At 38.0% G+C, this 23,372-nt stretch overlaps 1 protein-coding gene across 6 annotated transcripts in view; it reads right to left on the bottom strand.

Annotated features, from left to right (window-relative positions):
• LOC108064913 (uncharacterized) overlaps positions 1-23,372 on the bottom strand; it is a 41,199-nt gene that overhangs the window by 6,000 nt on the left and 11,827 nt on the right. The window contains exons 5-7 of one of the 6 annotated variants that reach the window (XR_011420648.1): positions 14,687-14,823; positions 14,499-14,633; positions 14,385-14,445 (exon numbers count right to left, since the gene is read on the bottom strand). The exons of 2 other annotated variants lie outside the window; for them this stretch is intronic. Coding sequence is in view for 1 of the 4 variants with exons in the window: in XM_044393730.2 (XP_044249665.1) it covers positions 231-262 (32 nt within the window). In the remaining 3 variants the exon portion in view is untranslated. Of the gene's footprint in view, positions 1-215; positions 263-14,384; positions 14,446-14,498; positions 14,634-14,686; positions 14,824-23,372 lie in introns of those variants that run through there. 3 more of the 6 variants (XM_044393730.2, XM_044393733.2, XM_044393732.2) reach the window with 3 other exon arrangements.

Raw genomic sequence — 23,372 nt, 5'->3', positions numbered from 1 at the left:
CTCATAGGATTCCATGGAACCCTCCCATTTAAAAAGCGGTCCCTTTAACAGCCCATGGGGTGAAACAAGGCTTATAAAGAAGAAAATGAAGAAAACCACAGATCCTGTGGATCATACAAACAGGAGATTTTCTGAACTCGACAAAGCAAAAGCAAAGTACAATATCAAGCTCCAGTCCCATCCTAATGACCTTGCGCGGTCTCTAACCTGGACCCTTAGCTATACACGACTCACTGTGGGGCGCATAGAACAAAAAGCCTGCCTGCAAATGAAAAAGAAAAAGTAATCTGAGATGAATGGTTCTCCCACTAAACATCTTTAAAGTTGGTTTTTCGAAATAGAATTGTACATCTTTAAAATTTTTCTGAAAGCAACCAAGGGCTTAGGTTGTATATGTAACGATTCAAATTTTAAGAGCAAAATAATACAAAATATAAATAAATAAATATTTTTAAAGTGGTCTAAAATAATTTGGTTTTTTTTTGATATTCTTGGACGTAAAGTAGTGTTACACCCAAGATCCCCGTTTAATTCTTTTTTTAAAAAGAAGTTTAGATATTTAACTACAAATTCTGATCAAATTAGCCTGCCTTTTGTGCCTCTTCTGAGAAAACCGCAGTTTAGCAAGAAATGTTCATAATTTGAAATATCGTCAGCCCTGGTTCATCCGCGCGCCCTCACATCATGAATATATTTTACTTATGTGAAGGTATTGATGAAGATAGTGATAATTAGAACTCCGCAGTGTCAAGATCGGTCGCAGCGTCATTCATCCGTGAAGACGGACCCCGGAGGGTTTGGAAATATATTGGAAAAAAGGAGAATAAAAGTGTCTTTTAATACTAAAAACAAAATGGGCACTGAAAACACTTCGACCTTGAGCCGGCTAAAACCCACATAAATTAACAAACAAATTTAGGATTTAAATTTTGAATTAGGTTGTTTTACTAAAAATATAGATTGAAATAAATATAGATTTCTACCATATTTATTTGAAAATATGCTACATTTCCTTGATAGACTCTATGATAACTATAAAATTTTATTCACCTATTAAAAACAAGAGAGAACGCTATAGTCGGGTTCGTGTCCCGACTACCTAATACCAGTCACTCGGCTAAAGGGAGTGCGGGGGAGATGGATACATAACCTTTTTTTAATAGCGCATAACTTTTTAATTAATGATCCGATTCGAAAAATGTCTTCTGCACTTTGAGTACCGGAGTACCTCAAGTAACCATCTTGGCCCTTTGCTATTTGGTATATTTATTAATGATCTTCCTAAAATTATCGTGGCTGCTTTAATCGCCATGTCAGCACTATCTCCAAAAAAAATAGGGCCCTATTAGCTTTCATCAAAGGCTGGTCCAAGGAATTCGATGATCCGTGTATCACAAAGCTCTGTATGTTTCCTTAGTTCGTCCAACGCTGGAATACTGCTCATGCGTATGGTCTCCACAGTATGAGCACGATCAAGACATGATTGAGTCTGTTCAGAAGCAGTTTCTCCTATTTGCCTTAGGTGGTTTGAACTGGGACTCTGGAGGCCGACTAACTTCCTACAGAGACAGGCTGCGACTTTTGAATCTGCCAACTTTAAAGCACCGTCGAATATGTACTGGCGTGATCTTCCTTCGCAAGCTCCTTACTGGCGCACAGTGTAAGATTTTGCCAATCTAGCGGGACTTTTAGCAAAAGTTGAACTATTTTTGAGGTCGATGAGCTTTAAGCAGCACTTTTAGAAATGTTCAACTATTACGAAAACAGGCACAAAACAAAACAAATAATTTTTTTTTTGGGAGATAACGTTTTTTAAAGCTGGACTTTAGAAATGCATGCAAAATTGCTCTGGGAAGCGAGCAACAGTTGACAAAGTTTAGTCTTATCAATTGCATCGCGTGATCAGTGGGAGCAGCCAAAATTTATTTTTCCCAGAAACTTAAGACAATTCTTAATCCACTTTTAAAAACAAACAAATTTTTTTGGGACCAAAAAATTTTTTTTTCATTTTTTGAAAAAAGTGCCAAAAAGTAAGTGTATTTTTTCATATTTCTGTTTTTTGGTGGAAAAAACTTATATTATTCTATCGTATTCTATCCAACCAGAACATACATCATTCGCATGCATTCATTCTGATTCAGAATCTAAAATAAAATCTTGCCCATATTTTGCCCAAAGACCTTCTATTTAGAAACGAGTGAAATAAGCCTTGCTGCATTTTTCGAGGTTTGGTCGAAAAACATAAAAACCCCTCCGCGAGACGCTCTTGTAAAGCACGCAGTGATGGTGTTTGGCAATGACATTGATCACTCCAAATTGAAATTACACTGTCTTTTGAGTTTCAAAACCGATTTGAGAAATCTAGGAGAGATAAAGCCAGGTTTTTTGCTCATAATGCAAGTGGCCTTCAGGTCACATTAAATGGCGAAGACTGTCGCAATGATGTCATTGCTTCCACCTCAAGTACAAGAGGGAGGTCACAAAAAGTCTTTTCTGAGTGTTTTCCTAAAACACAAAAAAGAAAAAGCCAAGAATTGTTGCCTACGATAGATGAGGATCAATTGCTATCAGCTGCAGAACAGGCTTTGCGGGCAGAAGGAAAACGGGATTCAGCTAAATTAATTAATGAATTACCAAATGCTCCCCCGTCCACGGGGACTATAATTAAGAAAGCTAAATTATCTTCTAATAGCACTGCAAAACACCTTTCAGCAGATCAAGCACTTGCCCTTCTGATAGAAATAGAAGTACAATACCACAAAAATTGTCTTTCCAAAATTATATCCATGTTATGATCTCGTTAAGGAGCCAAAAATGTTATGCTATCCTACTGGTATAAAAGTAAGAGAATCCTATGCTGAAATAAGTTTACAATCCCTTATTGATCATACCGTAAACCGCTGATAAGTGCTCAAGAAGACATTTTTGAGTCACTGTCTCCACTAGACGATGTACACATGAAGTTTGAATTGTTACCATTTAATAAAAAAAAATATTAAAAATAAAAAACAAAAGTTTTTTTGTTTTTTTTATCAATTATCTTTAATATAAAACCTTATTTGCGGCTGCTCAGCTTATTCTTGGACGTTGATGCACTATGGTCAGTACAAACAAGTGGCCCCTACGACACCAAGCAAAGCTTGTTACGCGCGGAGCCCTAAACCGTTTTGGGCAAGTAAGCGGAATCGCGGACATGGAGAAAATACGATCTAACAATATACAGTTTAAAATACATGCTTACAAAGAATTTATAAATTATTTGATGACATAAAATACATAAGTTTATTATAATTAGTAGCATTGGGGGTATCAAACAGTAAGACGTGGCACAGTGAATTATAGTCATCACACAGAACACGAAAAGGATCATGCAGGGCATAATTAGATCTACATATTGGCAGGGACAACGGACGAAAACGGCGAACTGTTCTACAGGGTACATTCCAGTTAAGTGAACTAAGAAGGAAAGGGGAGTCGACATCACCATTAATAAGTTTATGTAAGAACATAACTCCATGACACTTTCTACGATGGTAGAGGGTTGGTAAGTCGAGCAGGCGCAACCTCGCAAGATAAGAGGGCAGTCGACTACCTGTGTCCCAGTGTAATCCCCTCAGAGCAAATAAAAGGAATTGTTTTTGGACAGACTCTAACATATTTTGGTAACAGCTAATTTGAGGAGACCATATACAAGAGCAATATTCCATAGACGGACGAACAAGAGAAACATACAAAAGCTTTGTCGTGTAAGGATCATCGAACTCCCTTGACCAACGTTTCATAAATGCAAGAAGACTTCTGGCTTTATTAGATATAGTATATATATGGTCTTTAAAACTAAGTTTATGATCAAATAAAACGCCAAGATCCTGAACTGATAAAATTCGTTCAAGGGCGTTATTTCCAATAGAATATGAAAACGGAGATGGATTACAACGATAAAAGGTCATAAAGTTACACTTGGAATAGTTTAAATTTAACATGTTAATCATGCACCACGTATACAAACAGTCAAGATCTAATTGAAGGTCATTAAATGAGCTAGGTAAACACATGGACAAACAAAGCTTGACATCATCTGCATACATTAATACGGTAGACGATTTTATAACATTAGGTAGATCATTAATCATTAAGCCAAAGAGTAAAGGACCCAGGTGGCTACCCTGTGGCACTCCAGAAGTAACATTAATTATTTTGGAAATTCTATTGTTAAAACAGACCATTTGAGTTCTATTAGAAAGGTAGGAAAGTATCCAGTCAAGTAGGTTTGGAGGAAACCCTAAACGGGACAATTTAAAGATAAGAAGTTTATGGTTCACAGAATCAAAAGCTTTAGAAAAATCAGTATAAATTACATCAGTTTGATGATGTGACAGGAAGCCTTTAGTAATTAAAGATGTAAATTCTAGTAGGTTTGTAGAAGTAGAGCGACGTCTAGTAAAGCCATGTTGACACGGAGAAATAATAGACCGGCAATGATGCTGCAACTGACAGGTAATAATTTTTTCGAAAAGTTTAGGAATTGCACTGAGTTTTACAATACCACGATAATTTGAGATATCTGACTTGTTCCCTTTTTTAAACAATGGAACAATAAACGATTCCTTCCATATGGATGGAAATCTTCCTTGACTTAGCGACAAATTAAATATTAATGTTAAGGGAAAAGCTAGATAGGACGAACAATTCCTCAGTATACAACTTGGTATTTTGTCAGGACCCGGTGAAAAAGAGAGCTTAAGAGTATCAAGACTCTGAAGAACATCAGATACATTAATCACTGGTTTGAAGATAGAGTTCAGATGAGGTAGTGGGTATGGATAATCATTATCAATAACACCATTGCATTCCGTATAAGTCGATTGAAAAAAATCAGCAAATAGGTTGGAAATATCATCGTCATCAGATGCTATATTATTATTAAGAAAAAGAGAATGAGGGTAACAATTAGATTTCCGCTTAGAATTGACGAAAGAATAAAAAAGTTTAGGGTTACTTTTGAAATCACGCTTACAACGAGACAGGTAATTTTGATAACAGTCAGAATTGTGCTGGACAAATTCCGCCTTAGCAGAACTATATTTGGCCCAGTCCGTCAGCAAACCAGAAATTTTAAACCGTTTAAAAAGTCTGTTTTTTTTTTTTTTAGATAGGATAGTTGACGAGTAAACCATGGAGAGCTATACGAATTCTTCAAGGAGGAAAGAGGGACATGTACATCAAATAGACGATAAAGGACTTTATAAAAATACCCAACTGCATCATCAACAGGAAGGTCAACAAGATAGGACCAATTAATTGTCGATAAAGATTCAACTAGTTTAGCATAGTCAGTTTTTTTAAAACACAAACTAGGATGTACGTTTATTGCAGTCCTGGGAGCATTAAAAAATCCATTTATACAGAGCTTAAGGGTAGGATGATGATAATCTTCAGGTAGAGATAGTGGCGGAATTCGGCTAACTTCAACATCGATACCATCAAAGACGAAGATTAAGTCAAGGAGACGACCAATATGATTGGGAATCCAGTTAACTTGCTGCAAGGATAGTTCAACAAGACCATCAACAAAGTCATGTTGCATCCTAGTAATCATTGCCAATGAGTCATTACTCTCCAACCAAGAAATATTGGGAAGATTAAAGTCACCGAGCACAATGAGTTGGTCAGTATTAGCAAGCAACAAGGAGATAGACTGTATGGCAGATAGGTGCAATATATACACTTTAAATTCGGAGTTAGGGGGTATATAGGAGCAAGTTAAAAAAATTGTATTTTTTGGGAAAGATAATTTTACACATATAAATTCAATACCTGATGAACCAGAAGTATCAACAAGCTCGGAAGTTAAATCGGATTTGACTCCAATAAGAACGCCTCCACCTCGACGGGTATGACGATCATTCCGATAAACAAAAAAGTTATTTGACAAAATCTCACTATCGTGTACAGATGGGTTAAGCCAGGTCTCAGTGAATACAATAACATTGGCTTCAAAAATTGAGCTGTTTTTATAATGCGTTGAGAGTTTATTAAGAAGCCCCCGTACATTTTGATAGTGGATTATGAAATTTAGTTTTTTGAATTTGAAGCAGAGCTGGGCTCCGACAAGGAAGTGATGGGACGCGAACTATTTTTTTTGATATATTCGTGAACAATTATATTAGCAGGCCAAAAATTTGGGTCAAGAAGTTTGGAGAACAATTCATCCGGAACAAGTATTTTAAATGAAGAATAATCTCTTATTTGTTTAAAATTAAATTTAGTGATGTCAATACCTTTTTGATTGGGAAGGGAGAGTTTCGAGACAATATGATGCATCACGTCGTTGATTGTGAGTGCTGCATTCAATCTTGACACAAAAATAGCCTTCCTAGGTACCATGAGAGTGAGTGGTACCGGAGAAGAGGGAGCTGGGCTATTACTGTTCTTCCTAGGGATCATGCTAGAAAGTGGAACAGGAGGAGGTACAAGGGTATTATCTAGGGGCAGTACGAGGTGCGGCGGGGCCCCCGAAGTGGCAACAGCCGGCGACCGGTTAGTAGGCCCTAAAGACTCAGGCGAAGCTACGTTCAGCGAATCTGGCCGAGATTGCATCCTGACATCGGTCGTTGATGATTCGCTCCCATTGGGATCGTCCTCATCGCACGACATATAGCTTGCAGTGGGGCTGGGAAGAGAGAGGTTGCTCGAGAGATCTGGAACATGAAGAGAAATATTAGGCAGTGTAGGATTACGATTTATATTTAAAGATATTTGATTAAGAAGGATACGACCTTTAAAGTTTGAGTCGAAAACATTAAACCGACTTAATAAGTCCGTAAATCCAGCACGTAAGGCCTGGAACTCAAGCTCCATTTGCCTCATAAATGATCTAATATCAATTTTGATATGTAGGCATGTAGGGCACGTCCAGTCCAGGTTGGCATTAGACCTAGTACGATCCGCAATTTGGGCCGCACTATGCCCAAAGTCAACACATTTAGCGTGCGCGATGTTCTCACATAACCAGCAATTTACAATCGGCTGACGAGAAGTGATTTTGCCAGTAAATTGGCAACCAACAACACAGCAAGCAGACATTGTTACAAGTTAAAGTAAGATAAAAAATGTAGAATGTTGAATGTAGAGAAATGTAAACAGAAAGCTTTAGTTGAGTGCCAACAAACAGCTGTGTGGCTATGAGGGCGTCGAGGAAAGAAAGAGCGCGATAAGAGGAACGAAAGAGCGCGATAAGACCAAATCAGCAAAGAACCGTTAACTCGAAAATGAGAGCCGGTGACTGAAGTTGGGAGATGAGCAGAACAAACGGTGCGAGAGAGCGCCAAAAAGACAATGTAAATAAAAAACAACAACAATGCACAATGCACTCGCGTCGTTAACTATTTTTCAATATCTTTATAAAGACGATGGTGTGAGGAGTTGAATAACTCCCCACAAATGGCAGCAACAACAATAACGGATCGCCGGCCGCATACCAGTTACGGCGAATTAGCGTAGTAGCGGCGCGGCGAAGAGAGAGTGGAGACTTCAAGGTGAAGAGAGAGTTTGGAGAGTGAGAGTCGGGAGAACAAGGGTGCAGAGAGAGAGAGAAAGTGGAGACTTCTCCGGCAGAGCGAGAGCGCCGGGTGCAAAAGGGATTAACGGAACAGGCGCCGGACTTTGGACTCTGCCGTGGACTTCGGACTAGGAGGTCAAGTGCCACATCTCGGCAACCAAGCGGCACACAGGCGTGCCACATGCACCATTGAAAGCAGCGGGACGACGGCAACAGGCAGAACAACAGCTAAAGGCTGTGGGCGATGTGCAAAGGAGTCAATCAGGAACCTTGGACTTCGGACCTGCGTTGGAGAGTTGCCGCGGGCAGAGCGCAGAAGGAAATAACGGAACTACACCGGACTTTGGACTCTGCAGTGGACGATGGACAAAGGCCACATCTCCGCAACGGAGCAACACACAAGCGTGCCACATGCACCATTGAATGCAGCGGGACGGCAGCAACACGCAGAAATAAAAGCGGAGGCCATGCGTGAAGGACAAGTGGGTCAAACGGGAACCACGGACTTTGGACCCAGAGTGGAGAGTTGTTGCGGACAGAGCGCAAAGGGGAAATAACGGTACCCGGAGGCCCTATATAAAGCCGCCGGGCGCTGGCAGCAGGATCAGTCGATCACGAAGAGTCAATCTATCAAGATCAGTCCAGATAATCCACGTGAACAAGTCAGCCAGTACAGTGAACAGTCAGTGAGCAACGAAAGTCGAGTCGCCGGAAGCAACGCCGTGGGAACCTACAAGGATCGAGATCGCTACGTCGAGACGTTCGGGATTGGATCACCAGGAATCTCCGAATTGAGACACAGGTAGCTGAGGTCCAGAGGGCGTCACACGGCTAGGTCAAGGCGATCCGCTTTCATTCCTGTCTCAACGAAATCCTCGCATCTAGCTTGGAGCGTCGAACAGGTCCCGAGTGGTGAAAGCCTGCGACAAGAAATCGTGAGCTTGGGAAGATCCTATCCTATCGGCCAGAAGGGAGATCGGTCAATCGTCTGTGGTCTCGAGTGGAGCACTCCAGAAGAGCCCTGCGGTTTGAGTTGTGTAGTCCCGGAGCGGCGTGTGTCGGAACCCCGAGTGAAACGAGCCAGAAGGGAGATCGGTCGAGCGTCTGTGGCCTCAAGTGGAGAACTCCATAACAGCCCTACGGTTGAGTCGTGTAGTCCCGGATCGGCGTACGACCAAGACCCCGAGTACCAGAAGCCACGCTACGTCAAGCCAAGCAGCCACACACCACGACGGACCAACCTACGCGGAAACGTCAAGGACGATAAGCCAAAGGGTGAAGCTAGGGCGGAACGTTCGTTTGCACTAGGCGTAGAAGCGAAGTGAAGCGCTCGGCAGCATCCTTGCGTAACTTGGACTGCCAGCGCGATCTGAGTGGAACTCTAGTGGGACCATCCGGGACAGAGCAAGGGGCAGACGGTGGTGCATCGAGAGGTGACACTCCTGGAGATCGCGACCTATGTTCACCCTAGTCTGAAAACGGTGACGCTTCCCTAAACCCGCGCAGCTGAACTCTTGGCGAGTTTAAGACGCTACGAGTAGGGGTCGATTGTACACAGCCGAGACGAGCAACGCCAAGCATCTTCAGGGAGCCTCAGGGATCTTCAGGGAGCTGCAGAGATCGTCGAGGGAGCTACAGAACCGGAGCACTCCGTCAACGAGGAGAGCACCAAGTCATCAAGGCGACCAGGAATCATCGACGGCCACGAGTGTCCATATCAAGATCACTGTACTATCACCCCGCAATAAACCCACTAAGAACCCGTGAATTCTGTGCTTTCTCACTGATCTACTGGGCGGTCACGTTTATATAAATTTGGTGGGACGAACACGCAACTATACTGAGCTAGCCGCACGAATCTCGTAGCGAGCCGACATAAATAATCAGTTCGTTACAATGGTTTTAACACAAATCACTAATTTGCATTCAAACGGCGGGCTCAACCGAGTTGAGAATGAAAACTTGGGGAATATAAAAAATCGAAAATTTCTACACTAAGCGAATAAATGTGGGAGCGAATAGAAAACACGTCCGTATACAACAGAGAGAGAATCAGCTGTAACATCGAAGTTACAGCTAAAAACATAAGCATATAACCAAAATTCAACATTTTTCAAAAAAAAGAAAAAAAAAGTGGTCTCCAAAAATTAAAAACAAAATTTTTTAAGTTGGCGAAAATTATAACAAAAAATAAGAAAATAGCTAAAAATGTCGAACATTTTTTTTTATATTTTTTGTTGGGGTTTTTATCTTTAAAAAAACAGTTTTTTTTTCAATTTTTAACGCCCCCAAAAGTGCCACGCTCATTTTTTTATGTCCAACATAATCGTTGGGCTTACTAGAATATTCACTCAAAATTTGAAGCCGATATCTTTAAAAATACGACTCCTACTGATTTAAGTCCCCCTAGATTGGCAAAATCTTACACTGTGTGTCGGTGTGGACTCACTTCACCTGATAACGTCCATAAATTGGAATGTTCCTTCTAGACCAACTCGTCGATTTCGGCCATTAGCACTGGAAATTGTCAGGTCAAACTACTCCCGTTTTGACCCATTCCGAGTTTTATGCAATAACTATAATGAATTGTACTACTTGTTATCCTATGAGTGTTGCTACGATGTGAATTCTGCCAGAGTCACTGCGTTTCTGTCATCCGCAAATAACCAGTCATATTGAAATTTTCTTGTATATTTTTTAAGTCCAATGAGCTGTCCATAGCTTTATAATAAATAAATAAATTGTGGGCGTTAGAGGGGGCGTGGCGCTCTCAACCTTCTAGCTTTCTGTTTCCGAGATCTCAGCGTTCATACAGACAGACAGACGGAAATGGCTAGATCGACTCGGCTAGTGACCCTGATGAAGAATATATGGGCACTTCCACCAAAAAGTCCATCAAGCCAAAAACCTTAAAACTTGAATAAAATATATTTCCACATGATTTTACTGCCATATTAGTTTCTAATTATTTGGAGCCTGAGCTGAACTAAAAATTTGGAGTATAGTTTTATTATTTTTATGCCAAAATAATATAGACAAAAGTTAGTTTTTGGCTATTTTTTGTACCTGACTTCTGTTGTTTATTTATCCTATAGGAATGCTAATATGTGACATTTTTCTGTACTGAATAATTCATTTACATGTTAAACTATTAAGTTAAAAGAAAGACATCCAGCAAATTGAGGGATAGAGTTAAAGAAATCCACATTACAAAACAGTCGGAAAAAATATCCCGAGCGACATGTCCCGAGCGAATGCGTTTGAAACTGAATAAAACAAAAAAACGGCAAAAAATTTTTGAGTAAAACCAAAACCATTTCTCAGTGACATGTTTGAACAACATTCTGAAAAAAATCTGGTGTTGAATGAATTCCCCGAAATCCACTTCTATTTTTGTCCCGAGCGAATTCTTCAGATTTTTAACGATATCTTAAAAAAAAAAGACGTACAAAATCCAGATTTTTACACAAAATAGGGCTTGGAAAGAGTGAAAAGAAAGTCCCATTATTAAAATTAGATAATATGGAAATATGGAAACAATATGGAAATGCCCATATATACTTTATGGACGAATACATACTTATGCACGAATACAATATACCCATTTACTTTACGAGTAACGGGTTTAAAGTATTGCAGCGTGCCGAAGAGAACAATTTTTGAAAGTGTATTTAATGACGAGTGTAATAATTTTTCGTCACAAATGTTGATATCAGAACTTTTGTATGTTGAAGGTGCGATCGTCACTAGTTTTTTACCTCGTTAAGAGTGTTTCTAGGTTTTTGTTTGTTTACTTTTGCTCTCATAGGAGCTAATATGTATATAAAATTGTTCAACCACAATTTTTAAACTATTGTATTTAAACGAATTAAGTTAAAAAGGCATAAAAGTATTTCAAAATACCTTTTAAACGAAGTATAGCACATGTCTGTAGCTTTAGTAGTTCCGAAATTTACGAAATTTAGCTATTTGTAGCTTTTTTCCCCCCAAAGTAGCGGGTTTTTCCAAAAGTCGTAAAACAAAAGTTTCCTAAGGTGTGTTTCAAAATTATACGACACCATTAATTTCTTAAATATTTTTTTTATTTAAAGTCGTATTAAGGTGATTGTGTTTGTATTTAATCGTTATAACAAAACAAAGAATTTCATGTGAAAACAATATAACATTTGCCTCCATGGCATAAGTTATAACAAAATCTTGATTTTAAGGTGTTTCATAATTATACGACACCATTGATTTTTTCCGATTCCAATGATCAAACTTACCCGAAATTTTTTCTGGTTAAATATAAACTAAAAGATTTGATTTTGAGAGTAAACCAGCTTTGGGCTGGATCCTTGATCCTTTTAATCTTCGGCCCATACATAAATATTGAATATTTCTCTCTATACCTTAAAAAAAGTTTTTTTATGAAGTCATATCCCACAATTCGTCTTAGCTTTTGTCTGGTCAATATTCTTAACACTTTTGAATCAAATAAGAATCCTGTTCAGTGTATTAAGTGCACGAAACAGACCTCAAAAATCATTTTTTAAAAAACTGCGTGTTTGGAAAAAATCGTATTTATTCCAAAAATATTTGATTTCGGTCGATACTACGTCTCAAAATGAAGGAATTTGTTCTTTAAAACCTTAATCAACTTTTCACATTTAATGCTGGAACATTACAAAACGGGATGCCAAGTATATGCTGCTGAATGAAATCCCATGAAGAAAACACTCAAATTCGTATGAAAAAATTTCGAAAAAACTTCAAAGTGACGCGGACTGGGATCGCGTTTTTTAGGTCTGTTTCGTGCACGTAATGAACTGAACAGGATTTTTATTTGATTCAAAAGGGTTAAGAGTATTGACCAGACAAAAGTTAAGACGAATTGTGGGATATGACTTCGAAAAAATACTTTTTTAAGGTGTAGAGAGACATATTCAATATTTATGTTTGGGTTGAAGATTGAAAGGACCTTTGGGCTGGATTACGCTCTAAATGGAACCTTTTAGTTTATATTTAACCAGGAAAAATTTTTCGGGTAAGTTTGATCATTGGAACCGGAAAAAATCAATGGTGTCGTATAATTATGATCGGCGATCGGCACATAGCCGAAAAATAGACTATATTTTGAAAAATTAGCTGTAAGTCCCTAAAAAGAGGATCAAGGACGCGTGGTATTTTTTTTCGTACACATCATACATTGTTCTTTCGATCTGCATTTAAATGTTTCGCTTTCTATAAACAACAACAACTCTTCAAATTTTCAAAAAATAAGTGTGTTGGTGTCGTATAATTTTGAAACACACCTTATATGGAACTGTTTAAAACAATATTAATGATTTATAGACGCTAAAATACAGTTGCATACGCTTCCACAAAATTCAATACTTAGGCAGCGATAGTTGTTCTGAACTGGCAAAAGTGGCTACTTTTGTGTTTGAATAACTTTTGAACCTGACTTTTTACAATAACGTGATATATACCAAAATTTAAGGAGACTCAACCGCTATACAGATAAAAGCTTTAAATAAAGAGCTATTTTGGAAAAAAAAAAGAAAAAGCTAAAAAAAAAGATTGAAAAAAGTTGTTTTTTTATAATTTCTTAACTATTGCTTATACATAAAAAGTGTATAGAAGGCGTTTATTGTACTTCAAAATACCTTTAATATGACGTAAAGCACAAGTCTGTAGCTTAAGTATTTCTCAAGTTATGGGTTATAAAATTTAGCCATTTATAGCTGGTTTCCCGCTAAACTAGCGCGTTTTTCCAAAAGTGGTAGAACTAATGTTTCTTTTATCGAGCTGTTTAACACTATATAAAATTTGCAGGATTTTAAACCAACGTTTTGGGACAGACTGACAAACAGAATTAAATCACTATGGACGGCAGTCCATGTAGGGACGAAGCGCACCAGGAGAGTGTGCGAAGGCGACTACTACACTCCGAAAAAAAATCGCCCTGAATTTTAGAAAATCGCCATACTTTTTAAGCCAAAGGCAGCTCGCCTTGCTTTTTAGAAAAAACAAGAGAGAACGCTATAGTCGGGTTGTTGTCCCGACTATCTAATACCCGTCACTCAGCTAAAGGGAGTGCGAACGCTGTGTCGGGTGTCGGTGTCCCGACTAATAATCGTAACTCAGCTAAAGGGAGTGCGAGGGAGATAGATATATAATTTTGGATTGCGTATAACTTTTTAATGAATGGTCCGATTTGAAAAATGTCTTCTACATTTCGATAGGTATAAATATACACAACAAAATTGCATTTATACTTCTCGGAAATCTTTAAAGATGTGGGCGCAGGACCCATTTTAAAATCGTTAGTGAGCGATTGTGGGCGTTAGAGGGGGCGTGGCGCTCGGCTAAAATAAACTTGCGCTGCGTAGGAAGCCAAAGAATATGTGTGGGAAATCTCAACCTTCTAGCTTTTGTAGTTTCTGAGATCTCAGCGTTCATACAGACGGACAGACAGACAGACAGACAGACGGACAGACGGACAGACGGACAGACGGACATGGCTAGATCGACTCGGCTAGTGACCCTGATCAAGAATATATATACTTTATGGGGTCGGAAACGCTTCCTTCTAGCTGTTACATACTTTTGCACGAATCTAGTATACCCTTTTACTCTACGAGTAACGGGTATAAATATTCTAAAAATCAGAAAAAAAATTTCTTAAACTTAGGGTTAGTTTTTGCAAAATTGAATAAGCAGAAAAAAAAATCGGGAAGTCGGGAGTTATGCCGACTCCACCCCTCTGTCGGTGTGGGGTGTTGTTGTTGGGGTTCCCGTTTCTCAACTTATTGTTCTCTCCTCTATTTAAATACATGGATGACGTCACGATGCTTGTACACAAACACACTTTTAATCTTAAATTGTAACTGAAATAATAACTGAAATTATTATATTATTTATTAATGATAAACATAAAAATCAAATAACTTACTATCTTGAGAAAAACATTTTGGTCTCTCGCGGGATTCGAATCCCTTGCCTCACAGTTTGCAGTCAAACACTCTACTAGCTGCGCCAGGAAAGCATCACGAGAGGCGCTGTACAAAGTACATTCTCATTCTGTTCTCTTGGGTTCTAGGTTTATAGTCTTATTTATCCATTATGTGTGTGTTAGTTTACCTAAATCCTTATTTGTATTAAAGTATACAAAAAATGCCCGCCTCGACGTGGGATCGAACGCACGCTTCCGAATATAAGCGTAGAAAACAAATAATCCGCTCGCATTAGACCCCTAGGCTACCGATTGGGCCAATTTCCTAAAATGTAAGGCAATTTTTTCTTAGTTTGAAAGATTTGAAAAATTTTTCTAAAAGTGGATAACAAGAGGAGTAGATCTAATCAGGGTAAGTTTCTCTTATTATTTAGAAAAATATTTCTGAAAAATATAAATATTTTCTGAATTTCAAGGCGATTTTTAAAGTATGGCGATTTTCTAAAATTTAGGGCGATTTTTTTTCTGAGTGTATATATACAGGAAGAAATGAAAATCTGCTGTGATGGTCCGATCGTAATGAGTAATACAACAATCGAAACGTATCGCAAAAACTAACAGGATTGCATACCAAGACTTTAAGAAAATCAATTGGCTTGGGAGAGAGAGCGGTGAAAGTGAAAATTTCGAATTTTGGAGCTGTTGGGGTACATGCTCCCTCGCAATGTTTTAGTTGTTTTCCTATTGAAAATACCAGTCGAATGAGGGGTCATATGATAAAATCCGACGCTCCGTTCAAGTTATAGCCAAAATAAGATTTTCTTCCTCTTCCCAAATTGAAAATTTAATTCTGTTCGTCAGTTTGGGAAAACTCGCTAGATTAGCGGGAAAACAGCTATAAATGGCTAAATTCCGTAAGTCCATAATTTGGGAAATACTTAAGCTACAGACTTGTGCATTACCTCATATTCAAGGTATTTTGAAGTACAATAAACGCCTTCTTAACACTATTTATGTATATGCAATAGTTAAAAACTTATGCACTAAACCATTTTTTTTTTCAACTTTATTTTTAACTTTTTTATTATTGTTCTCAAAAACGGCTCTAACGATTTTCTTTAAAACTTTAAACTATATAGCCCTTCAGATTCCTTAAATTTTGGTATATAACACATTATTGTAGAAAGTCACGTTTAAAATTGTTTTAAACCATTTCATTAATGCAAATTTTAAATAAATAAATAATAAATAAACCAAACAAATAAATAAATAAATAAATAAATAAATAAAAAATAAATAAATAAATAAATAAATATATACAGGGGTGGTCAAAAGTATTTTCACAAATGTTAATGTTAACTGTACTTATATTTTAAACTTATAATATAAACTTTTGGCACCTATAGAAAGAGCACTTAAATTCCGTTTAAATGACACAAAAATTTTCTTAACCCATTAAGACCCCTTTGAAAAGTGAGCAAATTTTGCGAAAGTCAACTTTTTTCCTGGGGCTTAAAACAAAAATGTTTTGATGCAAAGTTGTTCCCCAATCATCAATCATTAATAATAACTGCAAAAAAAAAAAATTTCAAAATATTTTTCCTTGTATTTTTTATGATTTTTTGAATGGAGACCTCTCAGTAAAATTTAGTATGAAAAGGAAGAAAAAGCGGCAAAAATAGCTATTTTCAAAAAATCATAAAAAATACAAGGAAAAATATTTTGAAATTTTTTTTTTGCAGTTTTTATTAATTTTGATTGGGGAACAACTTTGCATCAAAACATTTTTGTTTTAAGCCCCAGAAAAAAAGTTGAAAATTTGACTTTCGAAAAAAATTGTCTAATTTGCCCACTTTTCAAAGGGTGCTTAATGGGTTAAGAAAATTTTTGTGTCATTTAAACGGAATTTAAGTGCTCTTTCCATAGGTGCCAAAATGTTTATACCCTGCAGGAAAAATGCGAACTAGTCTGAAAAACAACTAGTAATACAACTAAAATAAAGCAACCGGAATTTGTCTGAATGCATTTGGACTACACAGGGTCTAGAAAATTTGTGCTAGTCGAAAAAATGATTAATACAAAACTAGTAAAAAAGAAACTTGTCTAGGACTAGTACCTTTCTGACAAAAAAAACCTTAAAAATATTTAACTGGTAGAACAAATACATGTTAGGGTCTAGTTAAAAGGCAACTGGAATTTAACTAGTTGCAAATGAAACACATATGATCCAAAAATATAGCCTAGAGTGTAAATGCCTTGGGAAATTTAACACTAAACAAATCAAACACTCGAGGTCCTCGGTTCAATCCCTAGTCTCTGTACATTTTTTTTTGTTTTTTGTTTGCTAGGTGATGCTTTAGTTTTATTTTAAACTTAGATTAATCTGTCCGAGGCAATATATATGTGAATAATCACTGTTTTTGATTTATGTCACACTAAAATTTATAAACCTTGTTAGGGCAATACAAAATGTGATGCGTGTATGGCTCAATCAGTTAGTGTGTCTACAAATCCAAAGGTCCCGGGTTCAAGTCCTAGAGAGGGCGACTTGCCTCAAAAAAAGTAAGTTTGTTTTAATTTCATTTAATTATCATTTACTGTATTTGATTACATAATAATTATCAGAAATTCTCTAAGGACCGCGCCTATTAATTGGATACTAAACTAGGAGAGCGTCAAGTTAGGCATCGTCAAGTACTAGTGAAATCCAATCACTTGATGGTTTAGAGATTAATTTTTATTTTTTTTCGTGAAAATATTTTTTTTAGTGTAGTTTAACAGCTGTAACCATAAATTGGTTAACAGTCACTAGTGCAAAACTAGTAGCAAATGGACTAGTTGTTTCCGACGACAAGCATATGAAAAATGGACCACTTCGTTACAAGGAAATGGACATAACTTGAACTAGTTAACCTTCTTGACCCAACTAGTATTTTAATGGTCCAAAACTGATTCCGTTTCCTGCAGGGTATTATAAGTTCAAAATATGAGTACAGTTAACATTCAAATTTGTGAAAATACTTTTGACTAGGGTTGTATATAAATAAATACATAAATAAAAAAATAAATAAATAAATAAAAAAAATAAATAAATAAAAAAAATAAATAAATATAAATATAAATATAAAGTAAGATCCCTGTTAGATACTTTCCAACGAATAAGTAAATCATTATGGACGGCAGTCCATGTAGTGACGAAGCGCACAAGGAGAGTGTGCGAAGGCGCCTACTATTATATAGCCGCAAAATTTAAAATCTGCTGTGATAGTCCGATCGCAATGAGTAATACACCAAATTAAAGGTATTGCTAAAAGGATTGCATGCCAAGACTTTAAGAAAATCAATTGGCTTGGGAGAGAGAGCGGTGAAAGTGTAAAAGTGAATATATGCCCCCTTGCAATGTTTTAGTTGTTTTTCTATTGAAAATACCCGTCGAATGAGGGCTCACATGATAAAAACCGACGCTCCGTTCAAAGTTATAGCCAAAAGAAGATTTTCTTCTTCTTCCAAAAAATGAAAATTTAATTCTGTTTGCCAGTTTATCTGTGTGTCCCAAAACATGGTTTTAAAGTCCTGGAAATTTTATATGGTGTTAAACAGCCTGATATAAGAAACCACTTTTGGAAAAACTCGCTAGTTTAGCGGGAAAACCGCTATAAATAGCGAAATTTTGAAAGGCCGTAATTTCTGTACTTTGCACTATACCTTGTTATAAAGGTATTTTGAAATACTATAAACGCCTTCTGAACGTAATTTGTCTAAATAGAACATTTTAAAAATTATGGCGAAACAAAAATTTTTCAAAATGATTTTTTTAGCTTTTTTTTAATTTCTCAAAAACGGCTCTAACGATTTTCTTTCAAACTTTTTCTTGTATAGCCCAAAAATTTTGGTGTATGGCGCGTTATTGTAAAAAATCAGGTTCAAAAGTTATTCAAAAAAGAAAATAGGCACTTTTTACAGCTCAGAATAACTAACGCTTCCTGAGCATTGAATTTTGTGTGTGCGTATCCATTTGAATTGTTTTAAGGAGTTTCAAATAGGAAACTTTTGTTTTACGACTTCTGGAAAAACCCGCTGCTTTAGCGGGAAAAAAGCTAAAAATAGCTAAATTTCGTTAGTTCGTAAGTTCTACACTACTAAAGCTACAGACATGTGCTATACCTCGTTTAAAAGGTATTTTAAAATACTTCAACGCCTTTTTAACTTAATTCCTTTAAATACAATTAAGATTGATTAATTTTAATTTTAATGTATATCTTAGCTCCTATGAGAGCAAATGTGAACAAACAAAATCTTCTGATATCAAATAAAAACACCTCTTAAAGAGGTAAAAAACTAGTGACGATCGCACCTTCAACATACAAAAGTTCTGATATCAACATTTGTGACGAAAAATTATTACACTCGTCATTAAATACACTTTCTAATATTTTCTGATTCGGCACCGTGCAATAGGAAATGCCTGCGAAGGGAAAAATGCTGGAATAGTTTGCTAGGGCGGGCCGAATCAGAAAATGTTAGACGGCGACGACGGTCTCAATTCTACTGACATTGTGACATTATTTAATCATTTAAATAAACACTTTAACACTCGCCGGGAAGTATCCGAAAAAGGTGAAAGTGATACGTGAAAGAGACACAACAACCCTTCGTGAAACATACATTTTTTCAATTATGGCGTGTCTAAACGATTTAATTTCAAACAATCTAAAAACAGCATCAAAGGCAAGCATTTGGGCTTTGCACAAATTCGTGTTTGAAAAAGAAGGAGACAGGAATAATCGCAAACGCCTTCGCGAATTTTCTGGCTTTCAATACGACGAAAATGACGCAGTATATAAAGCCAAAAGTGTGCAGGCAAAACTGACTGAAAGGGATTTAATTTCAATATGCCTAGTTTTAAGCATAAGCCACGAAGTCGAAAACATGCAATTGCATATTTTTCGCAATCTTCGATTTGGCCAACTTTTCGCTGGCAACGAAGTGGAAGATCCAGAGGAATCTGATGAAGAGAGAGAAGACAAAGAGGAGTATCAAAACGACGACGAAATCGAGAGTGTCATTTTTAAATTCCGCAAGAACAAATCCATCGAGTGAAAAAGACCGAAAAAAGAATTCGCAACCAGTGCCAATTCAATACAACGAAATGCCGCGTTTCGCTTTAAGTTTTCGCGATATAGAGGAATCTATAAAACAATTCGAAGGCACAGACGAAATTCCAGTCGAGGTCTGGATAAGTGATTTTGAGGACCAACTCAAGGGTTGGAAGAAATGCAAAAGCTGATCTTTGCCAAAAAATCGTTCAAAGGTGTCGCGAAATTGTTTGTGTTGAGCGAGAAAGGAATAAATTCGTGGAGTGCTTTAAAAGAGTCTTTGTTAAGCGAGTTCAGATCGAGAGTGAGCAGCAAACAAATACACATGCAACTTGGATAGAGCAAACGACGTGCAACCGAAAGTGTACAGGAATATTTTTACCGTATGAAAGATATTGCCTCACGGGGAAATGTTGAAGAAGACGCTCTCATCCAATACGTGATCGACGGTATTGATGAACTCTCAATTAATAAATCAATGCTTTATGGAGCTAGAAACATGACCGAATTTAAGGACAAGTTGAAGGACTACCAAACAATCAGTGCAAAATCTCATTTTGGGGAAAGCAGTGTGAAAGACAAGAAAGCTCAAGCAGCGCACAGTGGTACAAAAGGTGTCAAGAAGGAAATCGTTTGCTACAACTGTGGCGAGAAGGGACATCTGTCTAGTGGTTGCAACAATAAAGAGAAGGGCAGGAAGGGTTTTACATGCAACAAATTCGGTCACATCTCCAAAAACTGTCCCCAACGTGTCGAAACAGTCGATGAATGCAAGCCAAGCGCGCGAGTTTTAAGTGACCACAACAACATGACAAGCAAAGTTGTTTCAATTAAGTCACAAAATTGTATTGCACTGTTCGACACAGGCAGCAAATTTAATATTTTGCGTGAAGACCTATACGGTGAGCTAGCTTTGCCAACCCTGAAAGAGTGCAGTGTATATCTAATTGGATTTGGTAAAAATCGCAATTCCAATAAGATCAAACCAATTGGACAGTGCAAGCAAGCAGTGTGGATCGACAACAGTGCCTACGATTTGAATTTCTTCATAGTTCCGCTCGATTGTATGGAATGAACTCGAATGATCATTGGCGAGGAATTGTGTTTGCAAGCAGAAATATCGTTCGGCCCCAGTGGTTTGCGTGTGCGAAATATAAATAATCTTTGCCAAGAAAACATTCCAGCTAACTTGCTGAAAATTGACACGGTTATTAACAACGATGAACTCGATATAAACGAATCAGCCAGTGCGTGGGCGAAGCAAAAAGTGCGTGAACTAATAATGAATTACAAGCCGGTAAAATCGAAGTCGACAAACATTGAAATGAAAATCCTTCTAAATGACGAATCGCCAATTTTCTCGCGCCCGCGCAGATTTGCTTTCGCTGAAACAAACGTGATCGACGAACAAAAAGAGCAGTGGTTGGATAACGGTATAATCGAGGAGGCTGATTCCGAATTTACAAGCCCGGTAGTTCTTGCGAAGAAAAACGACGGTTCGCAACGACTCTGTATAGATTTCAGGCGTATAAACAAGGTAATCGTAAAAGATCATTTTCCCTTGCCCCTGATTGACGACCAACTTGACCGCTTGCAAGAAGCGTTGATATTCAGTACAATTGATTTGCGAAATGGCTTTTTTCATGTGCCAGTGGCCGAATCTAGCAGGAAGTACACCTCATTCGTGACGCAGAGTGGGCAATACCAATTCCTAAAGGTGCCCTTCGGTTTGTCCAACTCCCCTGGTGTTTTTCAAAGATACATCAATGCGATCTTCCGAGTACTGTCCCGTAGAGGAATCGCTCCCCCTTATGTAGACGACATAATTATCCCAGAGAAGGACGAAAAGGAGGTGTCGAATCTCAACGAAGTTATATAAACTTGCAGCGAATATGGTCTCGAGCTCAACCTAAAGAAATGCCATTTTCTGCAGACCCGTATCCAGTTCCTAGGTCACATCATCGAGAACAAGACCATTTCTCCAACTCCTCAGAAGATCGACGCAGTTTCGAAGTTTAGGACGCCACAGAACCTAAAGCAGCTAGAAAGTTTTCTAGGACTCACAGGATACTTTAGGAAGTTCATCCAGAATTATGCTCTGATTTCGAAACCCTTGACTGACCTTACCAAAAATAAAGCTGAATTTGCTATTGGCCCTGATGAAGAGAACGCTATTGAATCTTTAAAGAAATACCTGACTTCCACCCCTATTCTAGCAATTTACAACCCGAAGTACGACACTGAGGTACACTCTGACGCCTCCATAGATGGGTTAGGTGCCGTGCTTTTGCAGAAATCAGCTGACGATGGCCAATTTCACCCAGTTTATTTTATGAGTAGGAAAACCACAGATGCTCAGCGTAAATATTCCAGCTACGAATTAGAGGTGCTAGCGATCATCGAAGCTATAACAAAGTTCAGAGTCTATCTACTTGGCATCCCTTTTAAGATTGTGACTGATTGCAATGCATTCACCAAGACGCTGGAAAAGCAAAGTCTGTGCACCAGAGTTGCACGTTGGGTACTGTTGCTTCAAGAGTACGACTACAAAGTCGAACACCGTTCAGGTACACGTATGAAGCACGTTGACGATCTCTCTAGGTACCCAATAATGACAATCATACACGACTCCATAGCACTTGGCTTTAAACAAGCTCAAAATAAGGACGAATACTTGAAGACGATCTGCAAAATTATTGAAGACTCCAACTCACCCTACGACGACTATTTTCTCAAGTCCGGAATCCTATACAAGATAGTTAACGACGCAGAACTTCTTGTTGTCCCCAGAGACATGGAAAGACAGATCATAGCAAGAGCACACAACCGAGGACATTTCGCCGTCAAAAAGACGAAGGAGATAATTTGTAACGAATATTTCATCCAATACCTTGACGAAAAAATACAGAAATTCATCGACTGCTGTATTTCGTGCATTTTAAGCAACCGCAAGCGTGGCAAGCAGGAGGGCTGGCTACATCCATTGCACAAAGAAGATTTTCCATTGCATACTTACCACATCGACCACTTGGGTCCATTAGACTCTACTAGCAAGAATTACAAGCACATACTCGCCGTCATCGATTCCTTTACGAAGTTCTGCTGGCTTTATCCTACAAAGTCTACGACCTCAAGCGAAGTCATTACAAAACTACGAGGACAAAGTAACGTTTTTGGCAACCTAGCTTGTATTATTTTGAATCGAGGTTCAGCTTTTACAGCCCAAGATTTTCTTCAATATTGCGACGATGAAAATATAAAAGTGGTCAAGTCTACGACGGGTCTACCACGTGTAAATGGACAAGTGGAGAGACTGAATGCCATAATTATTCCAATTTTGTCAAAACTCTGTGTGGATGATCCTACAAAATGGTACAGACACGTTGATCGAGTTCAACAAGCCATAAACTCTACTTTCTCGAGAAGCATCAACGCCACACCTTTTGAGCTTCTAATCGGAGTCAAAATGAGGAATAAAGATGACCAGCATCTTCGTGAACTCATCAACAACGAAACCATCGCGCTGTTTCAGGACTCTCGCAACGATTTAAGGCTGAAGGCAAAATCACAAATTTTAAAGCTTCAATCGGAAAACAAAAAGACGTACAATTTGCGACGCAAACCAGCAAGGCCTTACAACGTTGGCGACATGGTAGCCATTAAGCGCACACAATTTGGCGGAGGTCTCAAATTAAATCCGAAGTTTTTGGGTCCTTACCAAATCACGAAAGTCAAGCACAACAACGCCTACGATGTCCAGAAAGTCGGCAGCTCAGAC

Source organism: Drosophila takahashii, chromosome 2L (assembly GCF_030179915.1).
Source record: "Drosophila takahashii strain IR98-3 E-12201 chromosome 2L, DtakHiC1v2, whole genome shotgun sequence".
NCBI classification, from domain to species: domain Eukaryota; kingdom Metazoa; phylum Arthropoda; class Insecta; order Diptera; family Drosophilidae; genus Drosophila; species Drosophila takahashii.
This window is presented reverse-complemented; position numbering and strand designations above follow the sequence as displayed.